The sequence below is a fragment of the Cydia fagiglandana genome, chromosome 17, assembly GCF_963556715.1.
Source record: "Cydia fagiglandana chromosome 17, ilCydFagi1.1, whole genome shotgun sequence".
Classification (NCBI taxonomy): Eukaryota; Metazoa; Arthropoda; class Insecta; order Lepidoptera; family Tortricidae; genus Cydia; species Cydia fagiglandana.
The window spans coordinates 15,047,703-15,075,559 of record NC_085948.1 but is presented as its reverse complement, the minus strand read 5'-3'; the positions used below and the strand labels follow the sequence as shown (position 1 = coordinate 15,075,559).

Sequence of the window (27,857 nt, the reverse complement as noted above, 5' to 3'; positions counted from 1 at the left end):
ACATACAGAATATTCTCATAAATATATTGACAGTGCACTGTCATTATGTCAATTTCCTTGAATTTATCTCTAAGTGAGTCTCTATGGTTCAATTTATATATTGCTCGAATAGCCCGCTTCTGCAGAACAAAAATGGTATTTATCTCTGAAGCACCGCCCCACAGTAAAATACCATATGCCATAATGCTATGGAAGTAACTAAAATATACTAATCGAGCTGTTTTCACATCAGTTAACTGACGGATTTTGCTCACTGCAAAAGCTGAAGAACTCAGTCTACTCGAAAGAGTAGCAATATGGGGACCCCACTGAAGTTTAGAACTTTAGAATCTAAAGTTATACCAAGAAAAACTGTACTATCAACTAATTCCAATTCCTCATCCTTCACAATGACACTTGTTTGCACATGCCTTACGTTACTACTAGTGACAAACTGAATACATTTAGTCTTTTTCTCATTTAACAAATAACATGAATATATAAAGCGTCTTATTCAGAAATCTTTTCAGAAATAGCGTCTTATTGTCCATGATTAAAACAGTTTAATATAGTTCAACATCGTTTATTTATAACACGACGATGACAACAATACATAAATTAGTGGCATTTGAAATTAATCCACTACGATCAACGAGCCCTTTAGTGAAACTGTCTTTGTTGTCCTTACAAGGATAAGGCGGATATCCGGCATAGCCGTGATAATTAATAACACACCTATTATTCATAACGGGCTTGAGAGTAACCCTCCATGATTGTTTTCATACAACGCGATAGGTTTCATATAACTAGGTACAGTCAATATCAAAGCACTTATATATTTCTTCAACAACCTGTAACGGCACTACAGGTTATTTCCAATAGTTACCATCAAGTTGTTACCAGTGGTCATCATCATCATCATAATTTTAAGAGCCTGGCTCTTGTCCGTGGAGTAATCGCCATTCCGTTCTTCTCTCTGCCACTGTTTTGAGTTCCTGAATACGCTTGGTCCAAAAACGCACGTCTCGGCCTTCTTCTGTGCCTCTCTTTTTTTCTATTCTTTCTTCATTCAATTATAGTATTTATTTTATGTATGTATAATATCGTACCGTATAAGGTGCCTCAACACGTTTCCTCTTCTGTTTTCAATCGTTTTCAGCAATTTTTTTTAGTTACCACTTACCAGTGCTAAAAGGTGAGAAAATAATCTTAGTTTATCAATTTTATCCAATAATCGAGCAAAGTATTTAACTCTAAAGTACCTACTCTATTTGCAAATTTTGTTTGTACTTTATTGTGATTAAAGTTCTTTGGTATGTTCTGTATTTTCTGTTCCATGAAAAATTCCATAAAATATAGGGATCCCGTGAACCGTGAGTAGATACAAGAAGGGATGGTCCGCTTTGAACGTTTCGCCGGACCAAAAACTTTCGCAACAGTCTTGAAGCACCATAATTGCTGGAAATAATAAGTATACTTTTTATAACATTTACCGTAAAAGTATAAAACATTGCCCTCCGCGTCATAGTTTAGTAAAAGCGAAATAACTTAAAAGTCCTTACAGGTACCCTTTCTTCAGAAAGTGTAGTTACAGATAAACTTTCGTCAGAACGTGTATTTGTTACTACTTTTAAGTTATTTCGCTTTTATTAAACTGTGACGCGGTGGGCAAAGTTATGTTAAAGGGCATTTGTTTTATACGGTTACGGTATTATTAGTTTAAAAGATAGAGTTTTGGGCTTATTAGGTCTATCCAGCCGCCGGACACTTTTTCAGAAAGGAGAGGAATGGTCGATAGAGCTACTTTCCTAGTAATTCCAATAAAGCGCTTATTACATACAAATTACATCTATCTCTATCTATTCAAGTCCCTTTGTAAAGGCTGGTGCCTAAAAAAGGATAGATTTCTTTAGAAAGTGACTTGTAAAAGGATAGGTGTAATAAATGCTCTTTGATTTTTTTATAGGTATAGTCGGACCAAGCTAACTCCGCGCCGACTTTGGCGTGACATAATGTGCAAACGGGGAGCTCCTAGGAAACAAATGAAAAGTCTGATTCTTAGTTTAAATGTATTTTAATCTCCTAGATCAAGTTTTACATTATAAACGGAACTAATTATTTCAAAGGAATGTAGGTAGATACTATACACATATCCGAAGATTAATATAGTCCGACAAGAAATTGTAGAAAATTACTGAGGGCGCCACTTCCTACGTAGCTTACTGTCACATTTTTGACGTAAAATGCTTAAACACGGCAAAAAAAATAGTATCGGAATTTTTTAGTTTCATTTTATTTAATTTCTACTATTTTATGTCGCACTATACGTACATACTTTTGAAAGAGTAATACATAATAATTATATGTTCTGAATTATGTCAATTTTCTGTTCCATAGTAGATTCCATAAAATATAGGGATGTGGTGAGCTGTGACTGTGAGTAGGTAAAGAAAGGGATGGTCTGCTGTAAACTTCTCGTCGGTACAAATCCGCCTACAAAGTTCTCGTTCCATCATTTGTGCTGAAATGAATATTATAGTTTTCTAAATCGTTATATAATAAATATTTCAGTGCACTTAACTAGTTTTGAATTTATTTTATATGTATGTTTGTTTTATTGTGTGTTTTACCTTTTTAAACACCTACTACCTACACGTAGGTAATAGGCTTTTATCCCTATAACGGCCAGTTGCACCAACCACATTTGACAGACTGGTCAACGTCAGCCGGCGCTTTACTATGAAACTTTTCATACATAAACATTTAGCGAACTCTTTAACGATACGAACAGTTTGGTGCAACCGACCCTAAGTAACTAATTTATGTTAATTAGCCGTGTCGTTAGATTTTGCTGATTTTCATCTACTCGTGGCTTCAGTATTAGTAGTAAAATGGGCTAATAAAAAAATCTGATTCTCAGTTTAAATGTATATTTATTTATGTAAAAAAATACATTATAAAATGATTATAAATGGAACTAAGTAATTATTTAACAGGCACGGCAAATTCTGGCGGTAGAACACTGTTGTACTGGATATTAGCATAGAAAAACAAACTCTCAATCATACAAGACTATTATGAATTTTCGTTTCCATGGAAAGCTCCATAAAATACAGGTATCTCGTGAGCCACGAGTAGATAGAGGAAGGGGCGGTCAGCGACGAATTCATCCGTCCAATACGGGGCACAACATTAACGCCATCCCATAGAAGCTGGAAACAAAAATAATAGAAAAAGAAAATACAAAAAAATTAAGCTTTCGGCTATATTAAATAAAAACGGAATCGGAAAGGGTAATTCTGACGGTAGAACGCAATATTAATGGGTATTATGATACCTACACCTTATAATGATAAAAAGTTCCTAGCTGCGTTTGTCTGTATGTATGTAGGTATGTTCGCGATAAACTCAAAAACTATTTAACGTATTTTCTTGCAGTTTTCACATATCAATAGAGTAATTTACTTTAGGAAGCTTTAGGTGTATAATTTGTTAAGGTTTTGTGTAAGTAACCCGTGCAAAGCCAGGGCGGGTCGCTAGTTAACTTTAAATCAATCGACTCTCAGCCACACAAGTCACACAACTCACACAAGACAATTAGAGCATGTCATGATGAATTTTCGCTTCCATGAAAAGCTCCATAAAATATAGGAATCTCGTGAGCCGTGAGAAGATAGAGCAAAGGGCGGTCTGCAATGAACTCGTCCGTCCATAACCCCTCGTCGTGCTCCTACATTGGCTGTTATATAACATCGTGTAACAGGGAGAGCATCATAGTATTAAATAAATAATAAATAGTATTGATAGTGTTTTATTGTGTTGTCCCTGTGACACAATGTTATATAACATTTAATAACAGCCAATGTTTGTGGCAGCACCATAAGGGAAGACAGCCGTAAATGTTTACACAAAACGCCAATAAAATTTTAGATAATAGGTACTTACTTAAGTTATTTTCTATTTTTCTTATTGTTACAAATACACCTCAGTCACGGTCACATATATTTTTTTTTTTAAATTTTGATGCATCTTCCGTCTGCGTACAAAGTGTACTCGTAATGGCTCCTCTATCTATACGATAGCCCAGGGCTGGCCAGCGAGATGGCCGTGCGATGGTTGTGGCTCCTATTCACGATGGCCCGGCGATGGACCAGTGAGATGGCCATGCGATGCTTGAGAGCACGCTCTATAGAATGGGCCACGTGTAGATGCGTACGCTAGCGATGTTACGATTCGACTTCACAAATCGGTTCAAACCGATTTAGGTCTGAAGTCGACTAAATCGACGTGAGTGTTCCGTAAATCGACTTAAGATACGTTCACCCGCTCTAAACGCATCCTTTCATATTTGTTGATGCGTCACTTTCATTTGACATATTGAGGATTAAGCCTAAGCGGGCACCACGATTTTAATTTTTGCGACACGATTTTAGAATCGCGCTGTAATTTATCGCAGAAAATTCACTGCGCGCACTGCGATGAAAAGTCGACGATTTGTTCATTCTCGACATGGATTTCGTACCAGTCGCTTGTCGTGAAACAATATGCAATCGCTGTATGACTTTGAGTATTTATACCACAAAGGTGATCTCCTTCTATTTCTATAATTAAACGGTCAACATCTAGCGTCTCATCTTGTGACTCCATTAGAGAAGCAGGTTCCAATATGTTGACGCTTGGAGAGCGAAATGCCGACCGAGGTCCGGGGTGCGATTTTATTATCGCAGTGCGCGCGGGGACATACAATTCCGTATGCTGCAATTCACTTTGCGACAATCGCGTCGCGAGCAGTCGCGGAAAAATGTGACATATCACAATTTTAAAATCGCTGCGATTTTTTTGTCGCATATGCGCGCACTGCCATATAAACACATACGTTACATTTCTGCGACTAAATATCGCGCGACAAAAAATCGTGGTGCGCGCTTGGCCTAAAATGTACGCAAATCGATTTCAAACCACGAAGAAAAATGTTGCCATGCACATGGCCGCCATTATTGAGTCGAATCGAAACTTGGTATCTACAGATAAAGTAAAATGAAACTTATTGTTTATGTTGTAAGGTTCAATTTCGCATGGGCTTAAAGCGATTGATTTGGCGGTATACTTGGATCGGTTTGGCAGTTTTGCGCCGCGTCGATTTGCTAACTCAACGATTCGCGGCAATGACACGAAATCGCACGAGACCGCACGCTCTTTCCTACTTGCTCGTATAGTGCTTTCCCGTTTTAGCTTTAGAAATTATAAAATTGTGATTTACCGCGCAACAAAACTAAAAAAATATTACAAAACTTTTAAGTCAAAATTTTTGCTGTCGATCCGATCGAACAAAGCGTAAAATTGAAAATTCAATTTCCTCAACTCAAAGACTACGGAGCGGTTTGAACTACTGATACTTAAAAAGTAGAAGTTAAATCGACTTGGCTAAATCGGTTTGCAAACCGATTTGGGTTTAAATCGGAGTCGACTTATTCGGTTTCAAAATTTTTCGATTTGGCCCATCACTAGCGTACGCACCGTCGCTGGTCCACTACCCTTGATGTGCGTACGTAAAACCGACACTGTGGCCATCCCATCGCCATTCCGCCGCGCCATAAACCATCTAACGCCACTACCTACTGTCTCTACACGCTGGCCCATTGGGCCAGTATGATGGCCCATTGTGGATAGGAGCTATAAAAATAATAAACTTACAGGCTGCCGCTGCTTCCGTGCCCAGTTCATCCACCGCTATGAAAGCTTTCTGAATGGCTTCGGACACAAATTGTCGATCATTACTTGACAACATGTTGACTTCCGATTTGTTTGGATCAAAAATTGCTTCGATACCCATCTGAAATAATAAAATATTGAATTGTATGGGACTAAAATTAATAAATTCTTATCTATTTATCTTGACTAATCTATATATTGTAAAAAAATGACGGTGGTCTATTTTTGTCGTCTTTCCCCTATAATTTTCTTTTCTTTCTCGTTCGTGATTTGATTCTCAAATACTGATTTGAGAATCAAATCACCTATGGTACTTTCGAGCTATACATAAATACTGACTGCAGTATTTATGTATAGCTCGAAAGTACAATAGGCCTTGAATAAAAGGTTTATAATTGCTTCTCTTAAAATAAATATTCAAATATAGGTAACAAAGTATACCTTAGGTAACAGCTTCTTCAGATTGATCTCAGATTCAATTTTAAACTTAGGCATGATTACTTGAAGTGGTTTCTTTTTTAGACTGTTGACCTCTGCCATCAGATCATACCCGGTTACCAGTTGTTTCATCACGTCACTCAGACCTTCGATTTCATCTGGCAGAACTATCACCATACTGGCTTTACCTCCAACGTAAAACATCTGCAATATCTGTAATAGAAGGATACGTAATATACTTAAGTATCAAAAATAAACTTGGTTATTTTAGACCTTCTTCTCTTCTTCCTAGTCGAATCCTCATGTCTGAGGGTCGTGACCACCATAAGTCGCTCTGTGCTGTAGTGCTCTCCATCCTGGCCGATTCATTGCCTTCCTTAAGGAACACTGGAACCCCTCGCGTGTAACATCTTGAATGGCCTATTTTAGACCTTATATATTTTTTTTGTATAAATCAGCGTATCAATTGATTACACTCATATTATGCTCAGAGTCAGACCAAAATAAGTCTGCAACGATTTTGATAGTACACACAGTGTGTTATTTTACATTTCTTTGAAATTATGACATAATAACACTTGCACTGCGTGTACTATCAAAATCGTTGCAGACTTACCTCGGTCGGTCTAACTCTATCAGCTTGTCTTACAGTTTGATTCAGAACATTATTTTCACACATGGATACCTTTGAATGTCTAATTATCGCCATAAATTACGGAAAAAGGTAAGTAGACCCCAGGAATGGCGGACGAGGAACCAATTTTGGGCAAGTACATAATCATTTTTAGTATAATATTTTAAACTTTCGCGTTTTGAATACATATTAACTCACATTATAGACGGGTCATTATTATCCTCGAGTTGTGCGAGAAGCAATTGAAATCAAGAAACACCCCAGGAATTTTAATAGGGAGGATGGTTTCAACTTATCGCCAACTTGGGAACCAGTGATACAGAAGCTAAAGCCAAAGGATCTATCTTCGGACGGGTGCGTGGATATTGTGAGTGTTGCGTGTCGGACTATTGACAATAATTAACATTATGTGTGGTGGGTGGTTTGAAAATGTGATGTCTACCCCAAACTTTTCCATACACTTTTCGTCGGGTAGATGCACAAATCTCTGTTTTGACATTTTGCTGGGACAATCAGTCAGCCGCGACCACGACCAGTGAAACCTGTGTCAAAACGTCGGTAAATAAAGGTAATTGAATATAATTCGCGTTAGACCCGTCTATAATGTGAGTTAATATAATTTTTAGTGTCGGTACCGCACAAAACTTTGTTCGCGGTACACTTATGGGATCACTTCGGTCTTGTTATTATTTGTCAGTTATCTTGAAACCGATATACACAACAATAAACACAATAAACACATCAGAATTATACAAGTAAAGACTGGAGGTTAGGTATACTTATATACCGTAAGCACGATAACATTGCCCTTTCAATATAACTTTGCCCAGCGCGTTCAGTACAAGCGAAATAACTTAAAAGAAGTTACAGATACACTTTCAGGAGAAAGTGAAGAAATTGTATCTACTACTATTAAGTTATTTCGCTTTTACTGAACTGTGACGCGGTGGGCAAAGTTATGTTGAAAGGGCAATGTTATAGTGTTTTACGGTACGTTGGTAAGCGGTGATTGTAGAATAGTAATAGTTTGTCTGTAAAATTTCATAAATTGCCTATTCCACATTTTTGATAGCGTAATTTTTTTTTGATGAAGTTTAAAATTATGTCTTTCACTTACCTTAGCCTTTAACTCCGGACTGTGCTTGTAATTATAAGGTTTGCCCTGTAAACTCATCTGTTTAATATCGATTTTCTTGGATTTATTGACGTGAAAGACTCTGGTATATGTATCGTTGGCCTCAAATTGATACTCCCAGAAAGCCTGAAATGGATACCAACGTTATGAATAAATATTTACGTCTAGAATAAAGGTCTCTAAACCCCAGCCCGCGGGTCAAATCCGGCTCGCGATGCGTTCTAATCCGGCCCGCCGACACCCAAAGCGAGCACCCACTGTCAGCCCCTGAGCCAGGCTCCAGGGGTTAAGCATTCATTGAGAGTGGAACTGTTCCTAACAGCAGTAATCCTGACACCCTCCCCCGGCGCAAAAACCGACGGTGGCCCGCGCGAAAGTTTCTGAGGCGCAATATGGCCCTCAGCTAAAAAAGTTTGGAGACACCTGGTCTAGAAATACACTTAGAATCAATAATAAGCTTACTATTTTATTAATGTAAACGTCGTAGTACAGTTACCTGCAATAATATTATGTTACTCTTCGGAGGCCGCAAAAATATGTGAGTATGTGACGCGCTTGTGGACGCGCTCTTATGGCTCTACAAATAAGATCGTGAGTCGTGACAGAATAGATATTGTTGCGGCCTTCGTTGTGTAACATATTATTGCAGGTGACTGTGCTTGACATTTTATATCCAATAGTTGACAGCCGGTTCGTCACCTCTATTGCTTGGAACTTGAGGGTGTAACTATTGGAACATTGTCCAGCTCTGGGACATTTAGGATTGATTTATTTGAATTTAATATTTGTAGATTCAAATACACAATAGGTAATGAGGTAGAATTAGACCAAGAAAAGTCTGCAGCGATTTTGATAGCCCACGCTGTGCGTTATTAATACGTCATAACGTCATGGAATTATGACGTTTAAAATAACACTTGCACTGCGTGGGCTATCAAAATCTCTGCAGACTTTTCTTGGTCTAACTCTGAGAATATTGTAAACAGCATTCTATTCATTCTTGTAAAACGCAATTAGGTACGTAAGTAATTAAATATTGTCTTACGTGGAAGTAGATGGCGTTGATGAGTACAAGTCGTGTGTCTTTATCGAGCATGTCGGCAGAAACAATGTCTCTAATTGTGTTGTTGGTTTGATTTAGCACCTGTAATTACATAAAACCAAAATTTAAATACAGTTTACGACTCTATCCGTATTTTACACAATGAAATGAAAATGAAAAATGATTTATTTAGGTATCAAAAAATGCAGCTTATTACATAGGTAATCTAGAATCAGACCAAGAATAGTTTGCAGCGGATTTGATAGCCCACGCAGTGAAAGTGTTATTTTAAACTTCAAACTTCTATGAAATTATGACGTATAAATGATACTTGCACTGCGTGGGCTATCAAATCCACTGCAGACTTTTTTTGGTCTGACTGTAATATTTTTAATAGCTAGCCTATGATGGCGAATCAGTGATCACGTGGTGCCTTCCATCGAAAAGGAAGCTCCGGAAGCTTCGGCCCGGCCACGGCCCGGTCTATAAATAACGTGAGTCATCCTTTACGCAAGTGTAATAAGGGGCCCGCTGATTAACAGTCCGCCAGATGGTAACTATCTAGCTGCCTGTCAGTTGTTCGGAACTGTAAAAGTTTTGTTCTAACTGACAGACCGATTCCGTCCGGCGGACTGTTAATCAGTGGGCCCCTATAGACCTAGTGTCAGGTATGTAGGTTGAGGTTGAAAGAAGTAACTCTGATACCACAGATCTACGTGATAATACTCACAAAATGTACATATTTTTTTGGTACTTACCCATCTATTAATGGCATTCGCAGCATTATTACTTTGGGAAAAATCTATTTGTTCCAAACTGGCATGGAAGATTTCTTCTGCGTCTTTCTTAAGGGTCGCCTTTAGTGCTGCCCCCTGTTTCACGTAGATCTTGTTCGCGATTTTTAACGTAACATCGTTGGATGTTTCATGTTTTGAATGCTTCGAAGATAGAGTTGTTGTCAGGGATTTGAACGTGGAAAAGAGCTGTAAATGAAAAAAAGGTTAATCAATAGGGGGGTTTCAAATTTTTTTTCGCTATTTCAGTTCTACATTGGTCCCATAATAAAGGTTGTTCAGTATGACCTATAAAGTCACTACGTAATAGAGTATGAACGTGGTATGAACGGTAATTAAAATTTCATCCCGTACTTATGTCAAATGTAGTAGACAGAGAGAATCATACTATGTTTGTCTTGCATTAGTACTAGAAAATAGAAGAAAAGATAAGGATGAGTAGGTATATATAGTTTTCCTGGTTCTTACTGACTGACAAATTTATTTGACCAAATATAATATTTACATAGTCTTCATTAGGGATGTCCAGGGCCTTGAAGATTTCTGCGCGAGATTCGTTGCTGCTGCCGAGGGCCACTAGTGCCAGCACCGTCTCCACGGACAGAGGAGAGCAGATGTAGTTTTTGTTGTTCTCCAGTTCCTAAAAACCATAGAGGTACAATAATATAGAGATGACACGGGGGAGGGGCTAAACGACCGAACAAGATGCACTTATGGAAATTTCAGTAGGAGTAGCAGAGAAAGCGGTATTATTGCTTGTCCTTGTCACAGTCTCACTTTTTGTTTGTTCCCCACCAAAAAATTTGTATAGTTTATGGTGGGCAACAAATAACCCGACCGAATTACGTAGATTGTTTTTGGTATGTTGTCAGGAATGTTAAAACGTGTTTTTAATATTGTCGCTTTGCGTATATTTTGTCCCTCACGGAGGCACGCGTATAGCTTATCTATGTATGTAATACTAGATCTATGCTAAAGACAGACGTTAAGTAAAGAAAGACACTATATATTAAGGCCCCAGTACACAATGGGCCATTGCCGGCCACTCCCAGGGACGCAGCCATGCGGTAGAATGAGATAGCAATATCACTTGCTCCCTCTAACGCATAGATGCGTCCCTTGGAATGGCCGGCGATGGCCCATTGTGTACTGGGGCCTTTACTTATTGTGTGGATGTGGTAGATTGTACTATTTTTCACCAATTTACACTTTTTTTTAAGTTTAGGAAGAACGTAGAAGCACGTTTTTTTCCAACGCTCGTTTGTAATAGAGATACGGTCGTCGCCTTTCCTCTTAATCTGTGGCTAAGTGAATCCATTAGAATTTCTAAGCAAGATACCTATACAACGCACGTTACTTTAGGTGCTATGAAAACGGAAGTTGTAGACATTATGGGATCAATAAGGATGTCCTTGGCCGTGACTCAACCTTCCACTCCTTGCACTCGGTCGAACAGTACTCTGTCTGACTTTACCAAGGTCGCGGTCCGGTACGACCGTCTGCCCTCTAGCAGGCGTGACTCACTCCGCGATTCCGTCGCTTTGCTACAGGTAGCTAAAAGTGCATCCATTCGATCCCAATTTCGGGGTTTGCCATAAGCCGCGCGTGGCGCTTTCGCCACCTAGCGGCCATATCTGTGCTGATCGTAACAGACGTGTTTTGTTAGAGAGTGAGTCTTCTGTACCTAGTACTATTATTTATTCTGTGCCTCTAGGTACAATTCTAGAGTATTCTTCACATGATTGTTACCTCAAGTCGTTACCATCACAAGAAATACACTTTGAAAAAAGTCCCAGTGGTTAAAACTGATCAGAAAAATAATTCGATGGACGGGACTGCACATCATGTGACACTGAAGTTACAAAGCGCCCATAAGCAACGGTGTCAGCTTAGCCTTCAGTTACGCTTAGGTATATCGTCGTCGTACGTCATACATACGTCGTTGAGACGGATATCGAACACTGCTCGCTAGGTTAATCAAATTGAACTCTATTCCCTTAATAATAAGAGTCTACTCACATTGCAAAACCGCGCACCGAAATTCGCTACGTGAGAAATCGATGTCATCTCTACCGCGTACGTTTTTATACTAACTCACAATTTCTGTCTAGCCTTCTTTTATACCCACCAATGTCAGAGCAGGCAGGGAAACCCCGAAAAACAACGCATCGGGAAACAACGTCTGGACGAAAACAAGTGAAAGGAGTTTGAAAATGAAACTCAACCCTGTGCTACTTAAAGTCTAATTTAGAATGATAGTAGTAGAGTGTGCAATCTTATGCAAAATATCGCTGCTATTCAAAAAGTAACCTAGGGATATTGAGTTAAAGTCTAATTTCGGAGAAATCCTACCACTGATAAAATGTGTTTATAACCTAAAATATTGCACTGGAACTGGAATCATTGTGAAATTTTTGTGTTGTTGCAAAAATAATATAACTAGTTAGTAATCATCTTCCTCGCGTTTCCCGGTTTTTTGCCACGGCTCATGAGAGCCTGGGAGGCTTTTTATGAAAGCGACTGCCATCTGACCTTCCAACTTCCAAGTCTTCCAACCCAGAGGGGAAACTAGGCCTTATTTTTAAAATAAAATAAAAAAGAACCAAGAATCAACCAAGTCATTTAATTATCTATGCATTTTTAACTCAATAATTATTGTAGCTTATATAATAAGTTTACTCCAATAGGCGTCCGTTATCTATGACGTTGATGCTCCCGGTGATACTGTTCGCCTTATCACTCGCGAGATACAGCACCATGTCAGCTATGTCGCGGCTGACACATATCTTGCCTAGAAGACTGGACTTTTCCCAATTCTTCACAATAGTAGCTTCGTCTAAACCAGCATGGACTAAAATATCGGTTTTCACCGGACCTGGACTGACCGCATTGGCTCTAACTCCACTAGGAGCTAGTTCTTTAGCTAAACCCTTTGTAAGCATGTCCACAGCAGCTTTCGACATGCAGTAGACAGTCGCGTTTGGAAACATTTTCTGCCCAGCAACACTGGAAATGTTCACAATGTTGCCTTTAGTTTTGATCAAGTGAGGCACTGCAAGGCTGGTCAAAAGATACACGCTTCTTACGTTTGTACTGAACACTCTGTCGAAATCTTCCACCCCGTTTTGGATTTTCGTATGTGCTACTATACCAGCGTTGTTCACAAGTACATCGATCTGTCCGAAATGTTTAATAGTCTCTTCTACGATGTTTTTGACTTCAGAATCATTGGTAAGATCAGCTTTGACTATAAGCGGTTTGATGCCTTGAGCTTCGTGGCATTGTTCTGCGACTTTCTTCAGTTTCTCTTCGTTTCTTCCGACGATGACCACTTTAGCAGATAGTTTGGCGAACTGAATTGCCGTTTCAGCCCCAATTCCTGAGCTGCCGCCGGTTATTATCACTACTTTGTTTTTAAAATCCATTATATTTAATATTACGTAATGTTAATTGTTCCCGAGTCTACTCACAGTCAACTCGTTGAGAACTGAGACGAACTGAGAGATAATTAATCGCTACTCGCTAATGATACTAAATAGGTATCGTGCGTGAGACAGAATGAACTACAATACCTATTTATGTAGCAGTAGGTACTTAATTTTATTTATCATATAAACTTCTCCCGACATTAGGCCCGTTTAAATTAAATCTACTCGTATGAAAAAGGTTTTTTATAAGTTTTTTTCATACTTAGTACGAGTATGATATTTATAGCTACAATATGATTACTGCGGTAAGTATTTCATTGTTTACCTACCTAATAGTTAATAAATTACGAAGAAACACTAAGGTGCTTCTGCTTTACCTACATTTGGTTTACATAGTCTTATCGAATCTCCAAGTTTTATCAGACAAACATTTAATAGTGCATATTGTGCCTAAACAATGTTTCAACCAACATCATATTAAGATCATAACAGTCACGCAGATATTATTATTATTAACAATCATTAACAATCATCATCATATATATATAATTGAAAAACCAGAACGGGATAAAAAACGAGGGAAGAAGCGAGATGGCGCCTTACAAATTTCTAAAAAAGTTTTTTACACGTTTCTCGAATACGACGCACGTATGATAAGAAAAAACTGTTCCAATCTATTATCTAAATATGAGAATAGAACCTGAACATAAGAACTATCGCTTTCGATGCGTATTTAATTTACAATAAGGAAATGAAATTTTCAAAACAATGTTCATTTTACTACGATCGACCATTTTCGGCAACTCTCGGTTCGTTTCGTTTCGGTGTAAACTAATCTAAATTATGTTTGTCATGTTGGTATACAGTTATTTCTACGTGTTTTTATACGAAGTAAAATAAAAAGTGATGTCAACCTCAACGTCAACCTTAGTCTATGATCCCCATACGAATGACATTGCCATATGCCATTTATGACTTATCAATCAAATTAATATTATCAATTATCATATTATTAATAAATTGTATTTTGTTGTTTTAAATTTCTTTTTGAGTTATATTATTCAGAATGACTTTCATAGCTTCGGCAAACATTGTCATTCGTCCGGAGAACGGGCTGCCGAGATGGGCCAAAAATACAAAGTTGATAGCAAGTTATAATGTAGGTAGATAAAGTGCAATTTCAGATATTTTTGAGCGAAACGACCTGGTGAAAATAAGCAAATGTACAGTCAGCAGTCAGCCAAATATCGTAATATAACTTTGTTGCCATAGAAATAAGGATGTGTCCCGATATAGTGGCGGAATATGGAGACACAAAAGTGGCTAAGCTTACATTCGCTCGGACACTTAGAGAGTTTGGGAGAGGATCGTGCCGTGAGGAGAGCGTACTTGGGACAACGAAATGGGTGACGCCCAATTCGACGTCATAGGTTCCGCTGGAACAACGTTGTTGCTCAAGATCTGCTTATCCTCGGCCATGGCGACTGGCGAGAGCTATCGCAAGACCGAGAAACATGGTGTGATCTGGTGTCGGAGGCCAGGACTCACATAACCGTAGTAAGTAATAATCTAATGAACGTTTTTGCCATAAGGCTTATAAAAATAAATAATGATTTTATGTTGAAACGGGTTTTAAATAAATAACTACGCAATGAAAAAATACAATCTTGCCTTTTATCAAATCACATCATTTTTTTCAGATAATTTGCGAATTAAGTTATCCAAATAACGGCTACAAATTAGAAATCCCTACCACAGTTATGAACCCTGGCAGGGTTGACACACTCTTTATTTCATTTACGCGAGCGGAGCTGCGGGCCCGTCTAGTTTAATATATATTACTATTTATAGGATTGGAATAGAAACAGATTATAGCTGGAACAACAAGCGATATTAGAATAGTTAGTTAGATCTTCTCTTATTACCTTTGCCTCGGGCCGTTTTGGTAATAATGGTATCTTGATAAATAATTGAAACGGCTCACAATAGATATTCGCAATGTAGTGGTAACTCTAAATTCTATAAAATTATCGGATATTGGTTATCATGGTTGTATATATAGATGGTCAAGCAAATCATGTCAGTAGAAATAATCGGCCAAAAGCATGTCGGGCCATGCTCAGTGTAGGGTTTCGTAGTAACCATTCTGTCAAAATAGGCCAAACGGGGGCAACTAGTAAGTATCATAAGGGAAGTACCTTTGCAGCGCTTTGTACATTATATACGTCTTTTTACTAACGCTACGTCTTACGTAGGCGAACAACGCGCGAACGCGGCGCGGCGCGGCGCGGCGCGGCGAAATCAATCCTTTGATGCCCATAGAAGTGTCCTACGTAAGCGATCTCGTTGCGAACGCGGTGCGGCGCGATTTGCACGCGAATGTCAGGCGGCACGGCGCGGCGCGGCGCGGCGGCGGCCGCTTTCGCCGCGCCGCGCCGCGCCGCGCCGCGTTCGCGCGTTGTTCGCCTACGTAAGACGTAGCGTAAGAAAAGAAGATGTTTTGCAATAACTCACAAACGACTAAACCGATCATATTCGCTATGGTTTTCATTGAAAGTATTTATTAAGCTCTTGTTTCACAATTTTTTTCATATTTTTTGGACCCATGGTTCAAAAGTTAGAGGGGGGCGGACACATTTTTTTTTCGAGCGCACATTTCCGAAAATATGCTCTATATCAAAAAATGGTTTTCGAAGACCCTTATTCGTTTTGAAAGACCAATCCAACGATACCCCACACTATCGGTACAAAGCAAAAAAAAATTTCAATAGATAACTTTTTGTATGGGTGGTACCCTAAAATTTTTTTTTTTGTATTTTTTATTTTACCGTTTTGTTGCAATGTATCCATACCAAATTGCAGCTTTCTAGCACTAACTATCACGGAGTAAAGCCTCTGACGACAGACAGACAGACAGACCTGGCGAAACTATAAGGGTTTCTAGTTGACTACGAAACCCTAAAAAGCGCAAAATTCAAATTTTATATGAGACGATATCCCTTCGCGCTTACCTAAATTGCCGCCTTTTTCTACTGACAAGTTCTGCTTGACCAACGATAGGTATACATTGACATAAGAGGCGAATCGAACAGCGAGAGGGACGCACTAAAATTGAAATATACGTGGTCAAGCAGATCTTGTCAGTAGAAAAACGCGGCAAATTTGAAAAATGTAGGCGCGAAGGGATAGCGTCTCATAGAAAATTTTAATTTCGCGCCTTTTTCTTCTGAGAAGATTTGCTTGACCATATATGTAATCATTACTTTAAAATCTAATGACTTTTTTGCCATATTATTGATGTTTATTTTTATCTAAAAAAATTGTAAGATCATAATCATAATCAATCATTTATTCGAAGCAATCCATGGTGTTTATACAGGTGTTTAAGTTTAAGATTCTAGCATTTACCTACTAACCTCTGAACGTACCCTCGCAAACTGTCGTTGGTTGTCACTTTGAGTTTGACAAGTTTGACATTTCCTTTCGTGTCAATTCAATAGATTCTTAGCAATCTTGGCATTTTTGCAGTTAAACTACTGTATCTGAAAGGGAATTCGCCCTGATTTTTACTAAAATTGAATAAAAGAGTCATCAACCACCATGACTAAACAAGAAAAGTTCTTCGGTCCGCTAACACTGCACCAAAAAAGCGAGAAACCAACGATTTTCAAAGATAACGAGACCCGTGAATGCCAGTGCGTTTTGTGTGAAGAGAAGTTCACGTTACCTGATGCTGAGAAAGCTTTGCTGACACATTTCTTCATGGAACACAGATTGGTCATTGCTGACGTGAACCAAATAGCGGATTTGTTTGAATACTTGAGATACTGGCGATTGAGGTTTAGAGGTTAGTTTAGGTCAATTTATTTTTGAAACTAAGTTTTTTGTGTATTTTAATCGACAATAATGTAGTATGCAGTTCAAAAATGCAACTTTTATATTATTTTACAAGGAGAACCTGGCGTTTTAACTTTTGCAATGAAATGAAATATTGCAATATTGTATTGGCATAATGATCCTTTTCCATATAGGTAGAAGTAAACTCATGATTTTTTTAAAACTTATGTATAACTAGGAATAAATATAGTAGATATATATATAGATAGTATTATCCACTTGTTAGTTAATATACCGGGTGTGGCCTGTAATATGAGCAAAAAATTAAACTGTAGGCTGTACTCCTCATACTGACCAACAATTGTTCAGCGACTTTTAAAAATAACTTGTGGTTTGATTTTTAATACACTAAAGTTTATTCTAAGACGCAATGTATTGTGAATTTTGTTATGTTTAAAGCGTGACAAGAAACGTCAATCACAATGATATGGCGTGGCGATGGCGTCCACTGAGAATAATATTTATTTTGTATGAAAAATAGGGAGTCTAAATACTTCATAATTTTTATAAGTTGTTGAACAAAAGTGTGACCGTTTGAGGAGTACAATTTATGTTTTAATTATTTGCTCGTATTACAGGCCACACCCGGTATAATTAGCAATTATTTTCAGTAGGTATGTTTCTTGGTTTCTTAAAAGTAAGTTTTCTTAAATGTTCTGTTACAGATGAAAGTCTCCCTTACTTCTGTACTACAATGTTATTGGACAGCAAGCCCGATGGAACAAAATCTAAAGACGAGCAATACTACTTGCTCAGCGATGTTCTACCCGAGGACAAAGAGTTACGCTCAAACCTGCAACAAACTAAATTAGAAAAACTATTACAACGACACCAGTTTGAACGGGAAGATAAAAATTACGAAAAAGAATGTCTATTTTGTAGACACGTCTCTAAAGATACTAGAGCAGTTTATTTGAATCATTTGTTTGAAAAACACAACTTTCATATAGCTAAACCGGACAACCTGATTTTCATAGATGATCTCATAGACACCGTAGCATCCAAGCTAGATAATCTACAATGTATTTACTGCGAAGGTTTCTTTAAAGACCGGATTATTCTTAAAGAACATATGAGGAAAAAAGGACACAAAAGAATCAATCCGGAAAATAAGGAGTATGATAAATTCTTTATGGTTAATTATATAGGTGATAAACAAACTAAGCATAAATATCAGAAACATCATAATCAGAAACAAAGTCATCAAAGAATACCAAACCCTCCAGAGGAAAATGACCGTGAATCCAATGTGGATAGTGATCCAGAGTGGTCAGAATGGACCGAAGAGAACGGCCCACAGATAACCTGTCTCCTTTGCGAGCATACAGAAATGGAATACGAGAACATTCTAGACCACATGGAACGTAAACATGATTTTTCATTCACAAAATCTACGGCAGGCTTAGATTTCTACCACAAAATCAAGATAGTCAACTACATTCGTCGGCAGATACATTTGAAACAGTGTTTATCATGTGAAACAGTCTTTGATGATTCGTCAAATTTAGAGAAACATTTGAAAGAAATGAAACACTGGGAACTTAAGAAAGAAAAATGGGATCAGCCGGAATATTATTTTCCGACATATGAAGATGACTTGTTCCTGTGCTTTATCCATGATGATGATGAGAGCTGGTGGGACACTGACCAACAGGAAGCTGAGAGGACTGATAACAGTTTTTCTGATTCTATTTCTAAAGAGATGGCTATGGCTGTGTTAAATGAATAAAAGCATCAGTTCCGGTGATAATATCTATTATGTTAATGTAATAAACTCTTCATATCAATAACAGATTTTACTACCGGCACTGGTTTTTTGAGTGCCAGTAGGTACAGTAGGGTGTAATATCAGTGGGGAGACACCCCTCCTTTTGGGCAAACACGGCTCGTTCGACTCAGCATTACTCTCAGCAATTATTAGGGTTGGCACCTCTTGACGTACTTTTGCATGCACGACCACAGATAATCGGTCGTGTTTTAATTTATCGCCACTAGTTACGAATATCCTTTCCTTTCGCACTTGTATCATGTACTAGGTGTTACGCAATTTGATGTACAAAGTATAGATGGTCAAGCAAATGTTGTCAGTAGAAAAAGGCGCGGAATACAATTTTCTAGATGATATCCCTTCGCGTCTACATTTTTCAATTTTACCGCCTTTTTCTACTGACAAGATCTGCTTGACCATCTATATATTAACCTTTTATTCTGTCGGAATAACTATGTATGCGTCCTGTAAATAAAATGTATATAATATAACATATATTTTCTATTATATTCGTTTCAAGTTGTAACTGTAAGTCTACTATTGTCTAATTTCTGAATTAAATTACACAGATTTCGGTGATCGCTGTAATCTGATAAAAAACGACTTGGATGGTCACAACAATTTTTGAAACTTACCGCGGCGACCGCGTTACACACTATCGATAGTATAGATACGTGTGCCGAACAGTACCAATGTCGCTGTATAATCTCTTCATGTTATAAAATAGTAACATAACAAGATACCTACTTACTAAACAATGCGAACAAAGAACAGCTCATAGTCATAGGTACCTATTATCAAGGTACACATCACATCTCCTGCTTCAATGCCATACTTCAGACCGAGACAGTTACGGCACTCCGTAGTATATAAATAGGGGCTTTTAGCTTTTAAATTTCGAAGTGCCTACGTGTTGTCGTAGGTAAGTACGCGTACCTAATGGATGTACAGTCGAGCTCGTATGTGTATTTCTCTTTACCGTTTTTGCCAGCAGGGCCGTCTTAAACTATGCTGGGGCCCCTAGGCACATAAGAATCAGGGGCCCTTTTGGAAAGTAAAGAAAGCGAATTAAACTAATAGTTTTCTACTATGATGTTCTATGTTTTATATGTAGGTAATCAAATACAATGTTACTATCTGTCCTTCGGGGCCCCCTGAGGATCCCTGAGAATGGGGCCCTGGGCACGGGCCCCGTGTGCCCTTATGGTAAAGACGGTACTGTTTGCCAGGGTAAAAATAATTTTCTGAAGTAAGTACCTACGTACCTAGGTATACTTACAATTTTTTATTTATTTAAGGCCTAGTTTAAAAGGTAAGAAGATGTTGATAAGTACTTACATTAAGTACATTTATACTTAGGTATATAAATGTCTATGGAAAAAATGTACAGAGTGCTAAAATGTAGTCGACTGTACTCGTATAGGTTACACAGCTTGATAAAAACGCACACACGCCCAGACATGAAAGTGTGATATTGATATGGCTCGTTATGAAGATATTTGCACCAGCAGCGCAGTAGATATGGAATCCTAGACTCTCTGGAGATTTCAATCAAATACTTAGGTATCCGAAATGTTTTTACTCATTTTTGGCAATAAAAGTAAATACTTAATCTCATTTTATTAAGATTTAAATTAATGATTTTTAGTAGGTTTTCCTGGATTACGAATAAAATTAGGAAACGTGGGTAGGTATAAAAAGACACGTAAATTATCAGTTCAGTATCCTTTATTTACTTCATGATTAGTATTAAATATTTAGAGATGTAGTGCATAATTATTTTCCATCGTATTTTCACGGAAACGTACGATTATGTCTTGGTATTTCAGTCAATCTCTGTACAAAAAGTGCTGAGGTTAACTGAACTAGCATGACAAATACGAACGTTTTCGAGAAAATACGATGGAAAACAATTATGCACGACATTTGTACATTAGTTCACTTTAGTACAATCTATACCTATAAAATACATGGAACTTGAACATAGAACATAATTAGTTATTTTATCTTAACAAGATATGTACATCTATAAATACACACTTATCCTGAAGTGTCACTTTGTGCTAATATGTGAAGTCCCACGGTAAAGATACCTTATGGCGGTTGGTGCTTACGCTATTATTAACGCCGCTCCAATATTATTGTGCCGCTATGCGACGTAAACGCCGGCCGCCACAAGGTACATTTTTCCGTGGAACGCCACATATAGGTACTTAAATATTTTCACCACACCAGTTTTTCATGGCATTTGCTTTTCCTTTAAAACGGGTGCATTTCTCTTAGTCATATTGAGGAATTTTAAATTCACCCTTCAAAGTCAATCACATCGATAGCAGTTTAGAGTCACATGATTGATTGCAGAACTTAGAACGATTACCTGGAAATTTCGGATTAAAACATTTGCATATCGACTACTTGACGTGTATTAATTGCTTGTGACTTTGTGTTAATACCAAAATTGGATGAAGGAAACTTTGAGGAACTTAAACAAACTGTATTCTGTTTGTATGAATCTAAGGCACAGAATAAATAATAGTACTAGGTACAGAAGACTCACTACCTAACAAAACGCGTCTGTTACGATCAGCACAGATATGGCCGCTAGGTGGCGACAGCGCCACGCGCGGCTTATGGCAAACCCCAAAATTGGGGCCGAACGGATGTACTTTTAGCTACCTGTAGCTAAGCGATGAAATCGCGGAGTGAGACACGCCTGTCTAAGGTAAGGTGGGGTAAGACTATAGCTTATTTTGCTCGGGGCAAGGCAAGCAGTTTGAGGATTCCATACATACAAGTGATAGTCTTACCCCAACCCCAGTGATAGGGTTTATGCGTCGTTGGACTAAAAGTAAATATAGCGATGTATAAAAATGTCTACTTGCATAAGTTCGTGCGTATATAATTTCGACGAAGTATAAAAATGTGCATCTGTATATTAGACCAAATATAAATATGTTGCGGCACTAGACTAAAAGTAAATATGACGATGTATAAAAATGTCCACTTACATAAGTTCGGGCGTATATAATTTTACGAGGGGATGAATTTGTTCCGTATATGTATTATTATTATCCTGGACCTATGTAAAGAAAGTAGTCATTTTTATATTCCGACTTGATAAGACTTAGACATTTGTATACTTTGAAAGTAGTCATTTTTATATTCCGACTTGATAAGACTTAAACATTTTGAAGTATTGGCTTTCTAATACTCGGACCAATTTTTATTTTATATGTAGACATTTTTATACATCGCCATATTTACTTTTAGTCCAACGACGCATAAACCAGTGATAGTCTTACTCCACCTTACCTTAATTCAAACCCAATTCTTAATATTTGCATTTTCCACGAATTTGCTACATAAAAACTTAAAGCTCAAGCCAAAAACACTGCCAGACTGTCACGAATCAAATACATAATTATGTAGGTATGTATGTTAACATTTTGGGGTTAGCATTGATTTTAACTGTTCACCAAGTGTATCATACACAGTCAAATATATTCAAATAAGTTAAAATATACACGGTGTAACAAAAATAGTGGGCATCCGTTTACCAACACGACAGCATCTTGGTTAACTTTAATGTATTCCTAAAAAAACTTATGCCTTTAAGCGCAATCGTTCCTATGTTTATAAAATCTATCATACAGAACACAACCGTTAGATAAATATATAAAATATTCAACATAACATACGTTCTTATTTTATATACTTTTAAATTACTTAATTCTAATGTTGTTTTGCCTATATGTAAGTAAAAAGAAATGAATGAACTCGTCTCAACATAACATAATATATTTTGCTCAATATCACATTTCGTCACTACTTTGAAAAAATCTCGTATCTCGCACTGCTACCCAGAGTTAAAACGCAGTAACTCTGTACGCATCCCATACATTAGTTACCACATTTTTCTTTTGATAGACAGAAGAAGATACGAGTTTTTTTCAAAGTAGTGACGATTTGCATGATGATTGGGGCTATAAATATTCTTCTATATACATTATAAACCGGACATTACAGGATTGATAAACGTACTTAAAATTAAATAAGTCATACATATTTACAAAGTTAGACCATCAAAAATATCTACATACACAATACCTACTTATATTTAATTTTAGTACATTTTCTTACTTTATACTTAGTTGTAATATTAATAAATGTTGTAACATTTACAATGTGTTGTATAAGATACCGGTAAGGTAGGAACGAAATATATACTTTACTTTAGGCACAGAATAAATAATAGTACCTACTAGGTACAGAAGACTCACTTTCTAACAAAACGCGTCTGTTACGATCAGGATCAGGACAGATATGGCCGCTAGGTGGCGACAGCGCCACGCGCGGCTTATGGCAAACCCCAAAATTGGGGTCGAACGGATGTACTTTTAGCTACCTGTAGCAAAGCGACGAAATCGCGGAGTGAGACACGCCTGCTTTAGGAATCGCGTATTTAAGTTTAGTGGAGGTATATCTTCAAACTTAAATACGCGATTAAGTCCCGTTGTACAATTTAATGATGTTTAAAAATCGTGAAAGCTTAAATCAGTATTCTTATGATATATTTATAATAAGGTAATCTTAGCTGCCGAATTGATTCCGTTGAGTATATAGGATTTTTTAGAGCATTTATGTACAAAAAGTTACATATAGGTAGGAAATACCTACCGTAGGTATTTAAAAAGTTGTCTCGTTTACAATAGTTTACAACAGAACTTAGAAATAGTTATATACATTAATGTAATATTTCTAGAAGTTATAGCTTGTTAACATTGCGATTTGTATATATTTATATTTAGCATATATTATACATATTTACAATCTATAGGTATAATAGAACTGGAGAGCAACATACTAATAGTACCTATTACCTAGTGTGCACTGAGAGAAAAATCATTAGTAAACTAAACCAGGAATTAAAAAACAGTTCTGTACTGGGGAAAAAAATCATGTTTAGTAATAATTATAGACGTTTCACTATTTCTGTAAAGTTTATTTATTTCTACAAACAGCTCAGTAATCCTAAATCTAATTTCAACAAACAGATAATAGAAATTGCAAGAACTAATAGAAATTGCAAAAGTCAATTTGTTCCTATTAGTTTTCTAAGTGTGTTTTTGTTATCCTTTTCTCTCAGTGTGGATTAGGTTCCCGTCGAGAGGTCCTTTAGACTCTTTTAGCGACCCAGTATAGTTATTATACCTACTTGTTTTTCTTATAAACGATGAGAGTAATGTAAAATAGGATAAGTTATAATTTCGAAAGATACATCCATAATTTTATTATGATGTTCGAGATACTTGCTTTAACCCTACTACGGTAACTTGTTTAGCATCAAACCGGGTTTCAATTTTCAATGCCTATGCCAGAACCTAACTATTGTTCATATTGTTCATATTGTTCTCTTAAGATACTTCAAAATAAATAAAATTAATAAAAAATCCGAAGACTATAAAGAGGATGTACAGTGTTCCCGGATTTTTTAGTAAAAGGCCGGGACTCTTAGTGTGTTCGTGTTCTCTTTTGCCAGTATTTGAATATTTGAATATCCTAACACATTAAAAAAATCTGTAACAAAGCCCGGAAACTATAAAAAGGACAATCTCGGCATTTTCAACATTTATATGGACCTCCTAAAATCCACATCCACATTGGTTTCTATATGCGTCCCGTTTTCGTTCTCGCAACATTTAGGGAACGGTGCGAGACTGTCGCTCTTGAAGTAGTTCTTTAACGCGAGGAACGCAAGAGGAACGCCTCATGATGTTCTTGAAAATTAAAGTACGATACACTGTAATTTCTTAACATTTGCTCACTTGGTTAGCTAGTGTACTCCGGGTTCCAATTTGCCAGTACCTAATCTGACCATAGTTCATACTATCCTAGGACATTTTAAAAATCTATAACAAACGCCGGAACCTTTTCAACGACGTTTATCTGGACCTCCTAAAATCCGCAGGCATATAAAAGCTCTCGGTGCTGCTTTTCGCATCCACATTGGTTTCTATATGCGTCCCGTTTTCGTTCTCGCAACATTTAGGGAATGGCGCGAGACTGTCGCTCTTGAAGTAGTTCTTGAAGTCGTTCCTCAGATTGTTGTTGGCCGGGGGCCGGCCGGTCCTTCCTCAGAGCTTCGAGGAGCCGTTGCTGATGAGGCGGATGCTGCTGTCACGGTTGACGCTGGTCCTGGGATAAAATCTTTATATTACTACAAAATGAGATTTAATCGACCTCCTAGCTTAGGGCCACTTGCACCGTCCCACTAACCCGGGGTTAAGCGGATAAACCGCTAACCCAGTGTCAAATTGTATACTGGTAACCATGGTAACTCCAGGATTAACCGCTTAGCCCCGGGGTAGTGGGACTGTGCAAGTGGCGCTTACAGATGTAGTGCATATTAATTTTCCATCGTATTTTCACGGAAACGTACTCGTACGAACATGTCTTGGTATTTCAGTCAGTCTCGGTAAAAAGTACTGAGGTCAACTAAAGTAGCATGACAAATACGATGGAAAACAATTATGCACTATACTTACATCTGTATTTAGTAGTGACTCTGCCTACAAAGAAAATGTTCAGTCTTTCCTGATATTTCTTAACAATAATATGCAACACGATAGAAAAAAAATCGGCAGTAAATGATATTGTTTGAACATAAAATGTATAATTTTGTTATAATTTGTAAATAGTTTTTAAGTAAATACCTAAATCGGCATTAACTGATCTTTCTACTACTTAAAACAACTTCTCTCGCATTTAATGGCGAAAATCTTTAAATAAACATCTCACGCTTCACTCATAGTAATCCAGAAGATCGAAATTCATTCCCATTCCCATTCAATGCCACAGCACTGCAAAATTGAGTCAATGTATAGAATAAAATACAAGACAATACAAGGCGATGCAGGTATACAATACAATGCAACGTTTCCAATTTAGTCTTCAGCTATTTTCCACTCCGTTAACGGTCCATATGTGGTGGAACCTATTTGAATGCATTGCCTTAGCTCCTATTTCTGCCGTAAAAGAATGCAAATTGAAGAAGGCAATGAGTATTGCAAGCTCATTGGTTACTAAGTATTTACTGTACGTGGCTACGAACAAGATATATTAAATAAGATCTTTTCGAACGAGCGAGCGAAGCGAAGCGAAGTTCTTACATTCGACTTGGATCACGCGGCTGGCTAGCGGCACGTCCCGGCATTTCGATGTTTTTAAGCTGAACTGTCAGAAGATAGTTTGATACTCAAGAACCTAAGTAAATTTGTTCTAATTTCAATAAACTTGGGTAAACGTGTAGTCGAGGGCATTATATTTTAGTCATTAATTTTTGAGCAGGCTCGAACAAGAGGTTATTGAGCTAGAAGACCTTAAAATGCTAAAAAGCCATTTGTGAGGGGTCTTGCTATTCTGGTCATTTTAATTGCAAGAAAGTATGGTCGAATTTGGTGTCAAATGAAAGTGCTCGGTTTGTTACACATTTATAACATTGTTTTTTTTTTTATTTAAGATTTTTTTCAAAAATGATGACAATTTTGAAATCCAAGATGGCGGCCATGCATTATGTCATAAAAGTCGTCATGGATGTCGTTTTATAGGTTTTTGGGGGCGCAGATTTCGAAAATGATGACCATTTTGGATTCCAAAATGGCGGCCATGCACTATGTCATAAAAGTCGTCATGGGTGTCGTTTTATAGGTTTTAGGGGGCGTAGATTTCGAAAATGATGACCATTTTGGATTCTAAAATGGCGGCCATGCACTATGTCATAAAAGTCGTCATGGGTGTCGTTTTATAGGTTTTAGGGGGCGCAGATTTCGAAAATGATGTCCATTTTGGATTCTAAAATGGCGGCCATTCACTATGTCATAAAAGTCGTCATGGGTGTCGTTTTATAGGTTTTAGGGGGCGCAGATTTCGAAAATGATGACCATTTTGGATTCTAAAATGGCGGCCATGCACTATGTCATAAAAGTCGTCATGGGTGTCGTTTTATAGGTTTTAGGGGGCGCAGATTTCGAAAATTATGACCATTTTGGATTCCAAAATGGCTGCCATGCACTATGTCATAAGTCGTCATGGGTGTCGTTTTATAGGTTTTAGGGGGCGCAGATTTCGAAAATGATGACCATTTTGGATTCCAAAATGGCGGCCATGCACTATGTCATAAAAGTCGTCATGGGTGTCGTTTTATAGGTTTTAGGGGGTGCAGATTTCGAAAATCATGACCATTTTGGAATCCAAAATGGCGGCCATGCACTATGTCATAAAAGTCGCCATGGGTGTCGTTTTATAGGTTTTAGGGGGTGCAGATTTCGAAAATGATGACCATTTTGGATTCCAAAATAGCGGCCATGCACTATGTCATAAAAGTCGTCATGGGTGTCGTTTTATAGGTTTTAGGGGGCGCAGATTTCGAAAATGATGTCCATTTTGGATTCTAAAATGGCGGCCATTCACTATGTCATAAAAGTCGTCATGGGTGTCGTTTTATAGGTTTTAGGGGGCGCAGATTTCGAAAATGATGACCATTTTGGATTCTAAAATGGCGGCCATGCACTATGTCATAAAAGTCGTCATGGGTGTCGTTTTATAGGTTTTAGGGGGCGCAGATTTCGAAAATTATGACCATTTTGGATTCCAAAATGGCTGCCATGCACTATGTCATAAGTCGTCATGGGTGTCGTTTTATAGGTTTTAGGGGGCGCAGATTTCGAAAATGATGACCATTTTGGATTCCAAAATGGCGGCCATGCACTATGTCATAAAAGTCGTCATGGGTGTCGTTTTATAGGTTTTAGGGGGTGCAGATTTCGAAAATCATGACCATTTTGGAATCCAAAATGGCGGCCATGCACTATGTCATAAAAGTCGCCATGGGTGTCGTTTTATAGGTTTTAGGGGGTGCAGATTTCGAAAATGATGACCATTTTGGATTCCAAAATAGCGGCCATGCACTATATATGTCATAAAAGTCGTCATGGGTGTCGTTTTATTGGTCATGGTCATCATTTTCGAAAT

General features: G+C 37.7%; 4 protein-coding genes across 6 annotated transcripts in view; 1 reads left to right on the top strand and 3 right to left on the bottom strand.

Annotated features, from left to right (window-relative positions):
* Positions 1-603: 603 nt before the first annotated feature.
* LOC134672754 (serine protease inhibitor 3/4-like) lies at positions 604-11,807 on the bottom strand. Of its 3 annotated transcripts, none has more exons than XM_063530697.1 (8): positions 11,754-11,807; positions 10,240-10,374; positions 9,699-9,923; positions 8,944-9,042; positions 7,881-8,024; positions 6,133-6,342; positions 5,674-5,812; positions 604-1,437 (listed from the first exon to the last, which is right to left on the bottom strand). In XM_063530697.1, the coding sequence occupies exons 1-8, from the start codon at positions 11,799-11,801 to the stop codon at positions 1,280-1,282; spliced, it is 1,158 nt and encodes a 385-aa protein (XP_063386767.1). In that variant the 5' UTR covers positions 11,802-11,807; the 3' UTR covers positions 604-1,279. The 3 variants fall into 3 exon arrangements, with proteins under 3 accessions (XP_063386767.1, XP_063386768.1, XP_063386769.1); XM_063530698.1 differs by lacking the exon at positions 604-1,437 and adding an exon at positions 1,990-2,500; XM_063530699.1 differs by lacking the exon at positions 604-1,437 and adding an exon at positions 3,053-3,191.
* Positions 11,808-12,341: 534 nt separating this feature from the next.
* LOC134672753 (uncharacterized oxidoreductase TM_0325-like) lies at positions 12,342-13,221 on the bottom strand. The gene has a single exon (XM_063530696.1). The coding sequence runs from the start codon at positions 13,157-13,159 to the stop codon at positions 12,410-12,412; it is 750 nt and encodes a 249-aa protein (XP_063386766.1). The 5' UTR covers positions 13,160-13,221; the 3' UTR covers positions 12,342-12,409.
* Positions 13,222-16,664: 3,443 nt separating this feature from the next.
* Positions 16,665-19,279, top strand: LOC134672563 (zinc finger protein 277). Its single transcript, XM_063530506.1, has 2 exons — positions 16,665-17,009; positions 17,725-19,279. The coding sequence occupies exons 1-2, from the start codon at positions 16,763-16,765 to the stop codon at positions 18,786-18,788; spliced, it is 1,311 nt and encodes a 436-aa protein (XP_063386576.1). The 5' UTR covers positions 16,665-16,762; the 3' UTR covers positions 18,789-19,279.
* A 5,168-nt stretch (positions 19,280-24,447) lies between these two features.
* LOC134672595 (neuropeptide CCHamide-1 receptor-like) overlaps positions 24,448-27,857 on the bottom strand; it is a 269,080-nt gene continuing 265,670 nt past the window's right edge. Inside the window, exons 9-10 of the mRNA XM_063530546.1 lie at positions 24,780-25,022; positions 24,448-24,466 (exon numbers count right to left, since the gene is read on the bottom strand). Of these exons, the coding sequence (XP_063386616.1) occupies positions 24,962-25,022 (61 nt within the window). The 3' untranslated portion in view covers positions 24,448-24,466; positions 24,780-24,961. The remainder of the gene's footprint in view (positions 24,467-24,779; positions 25,023-27,857) is intronic.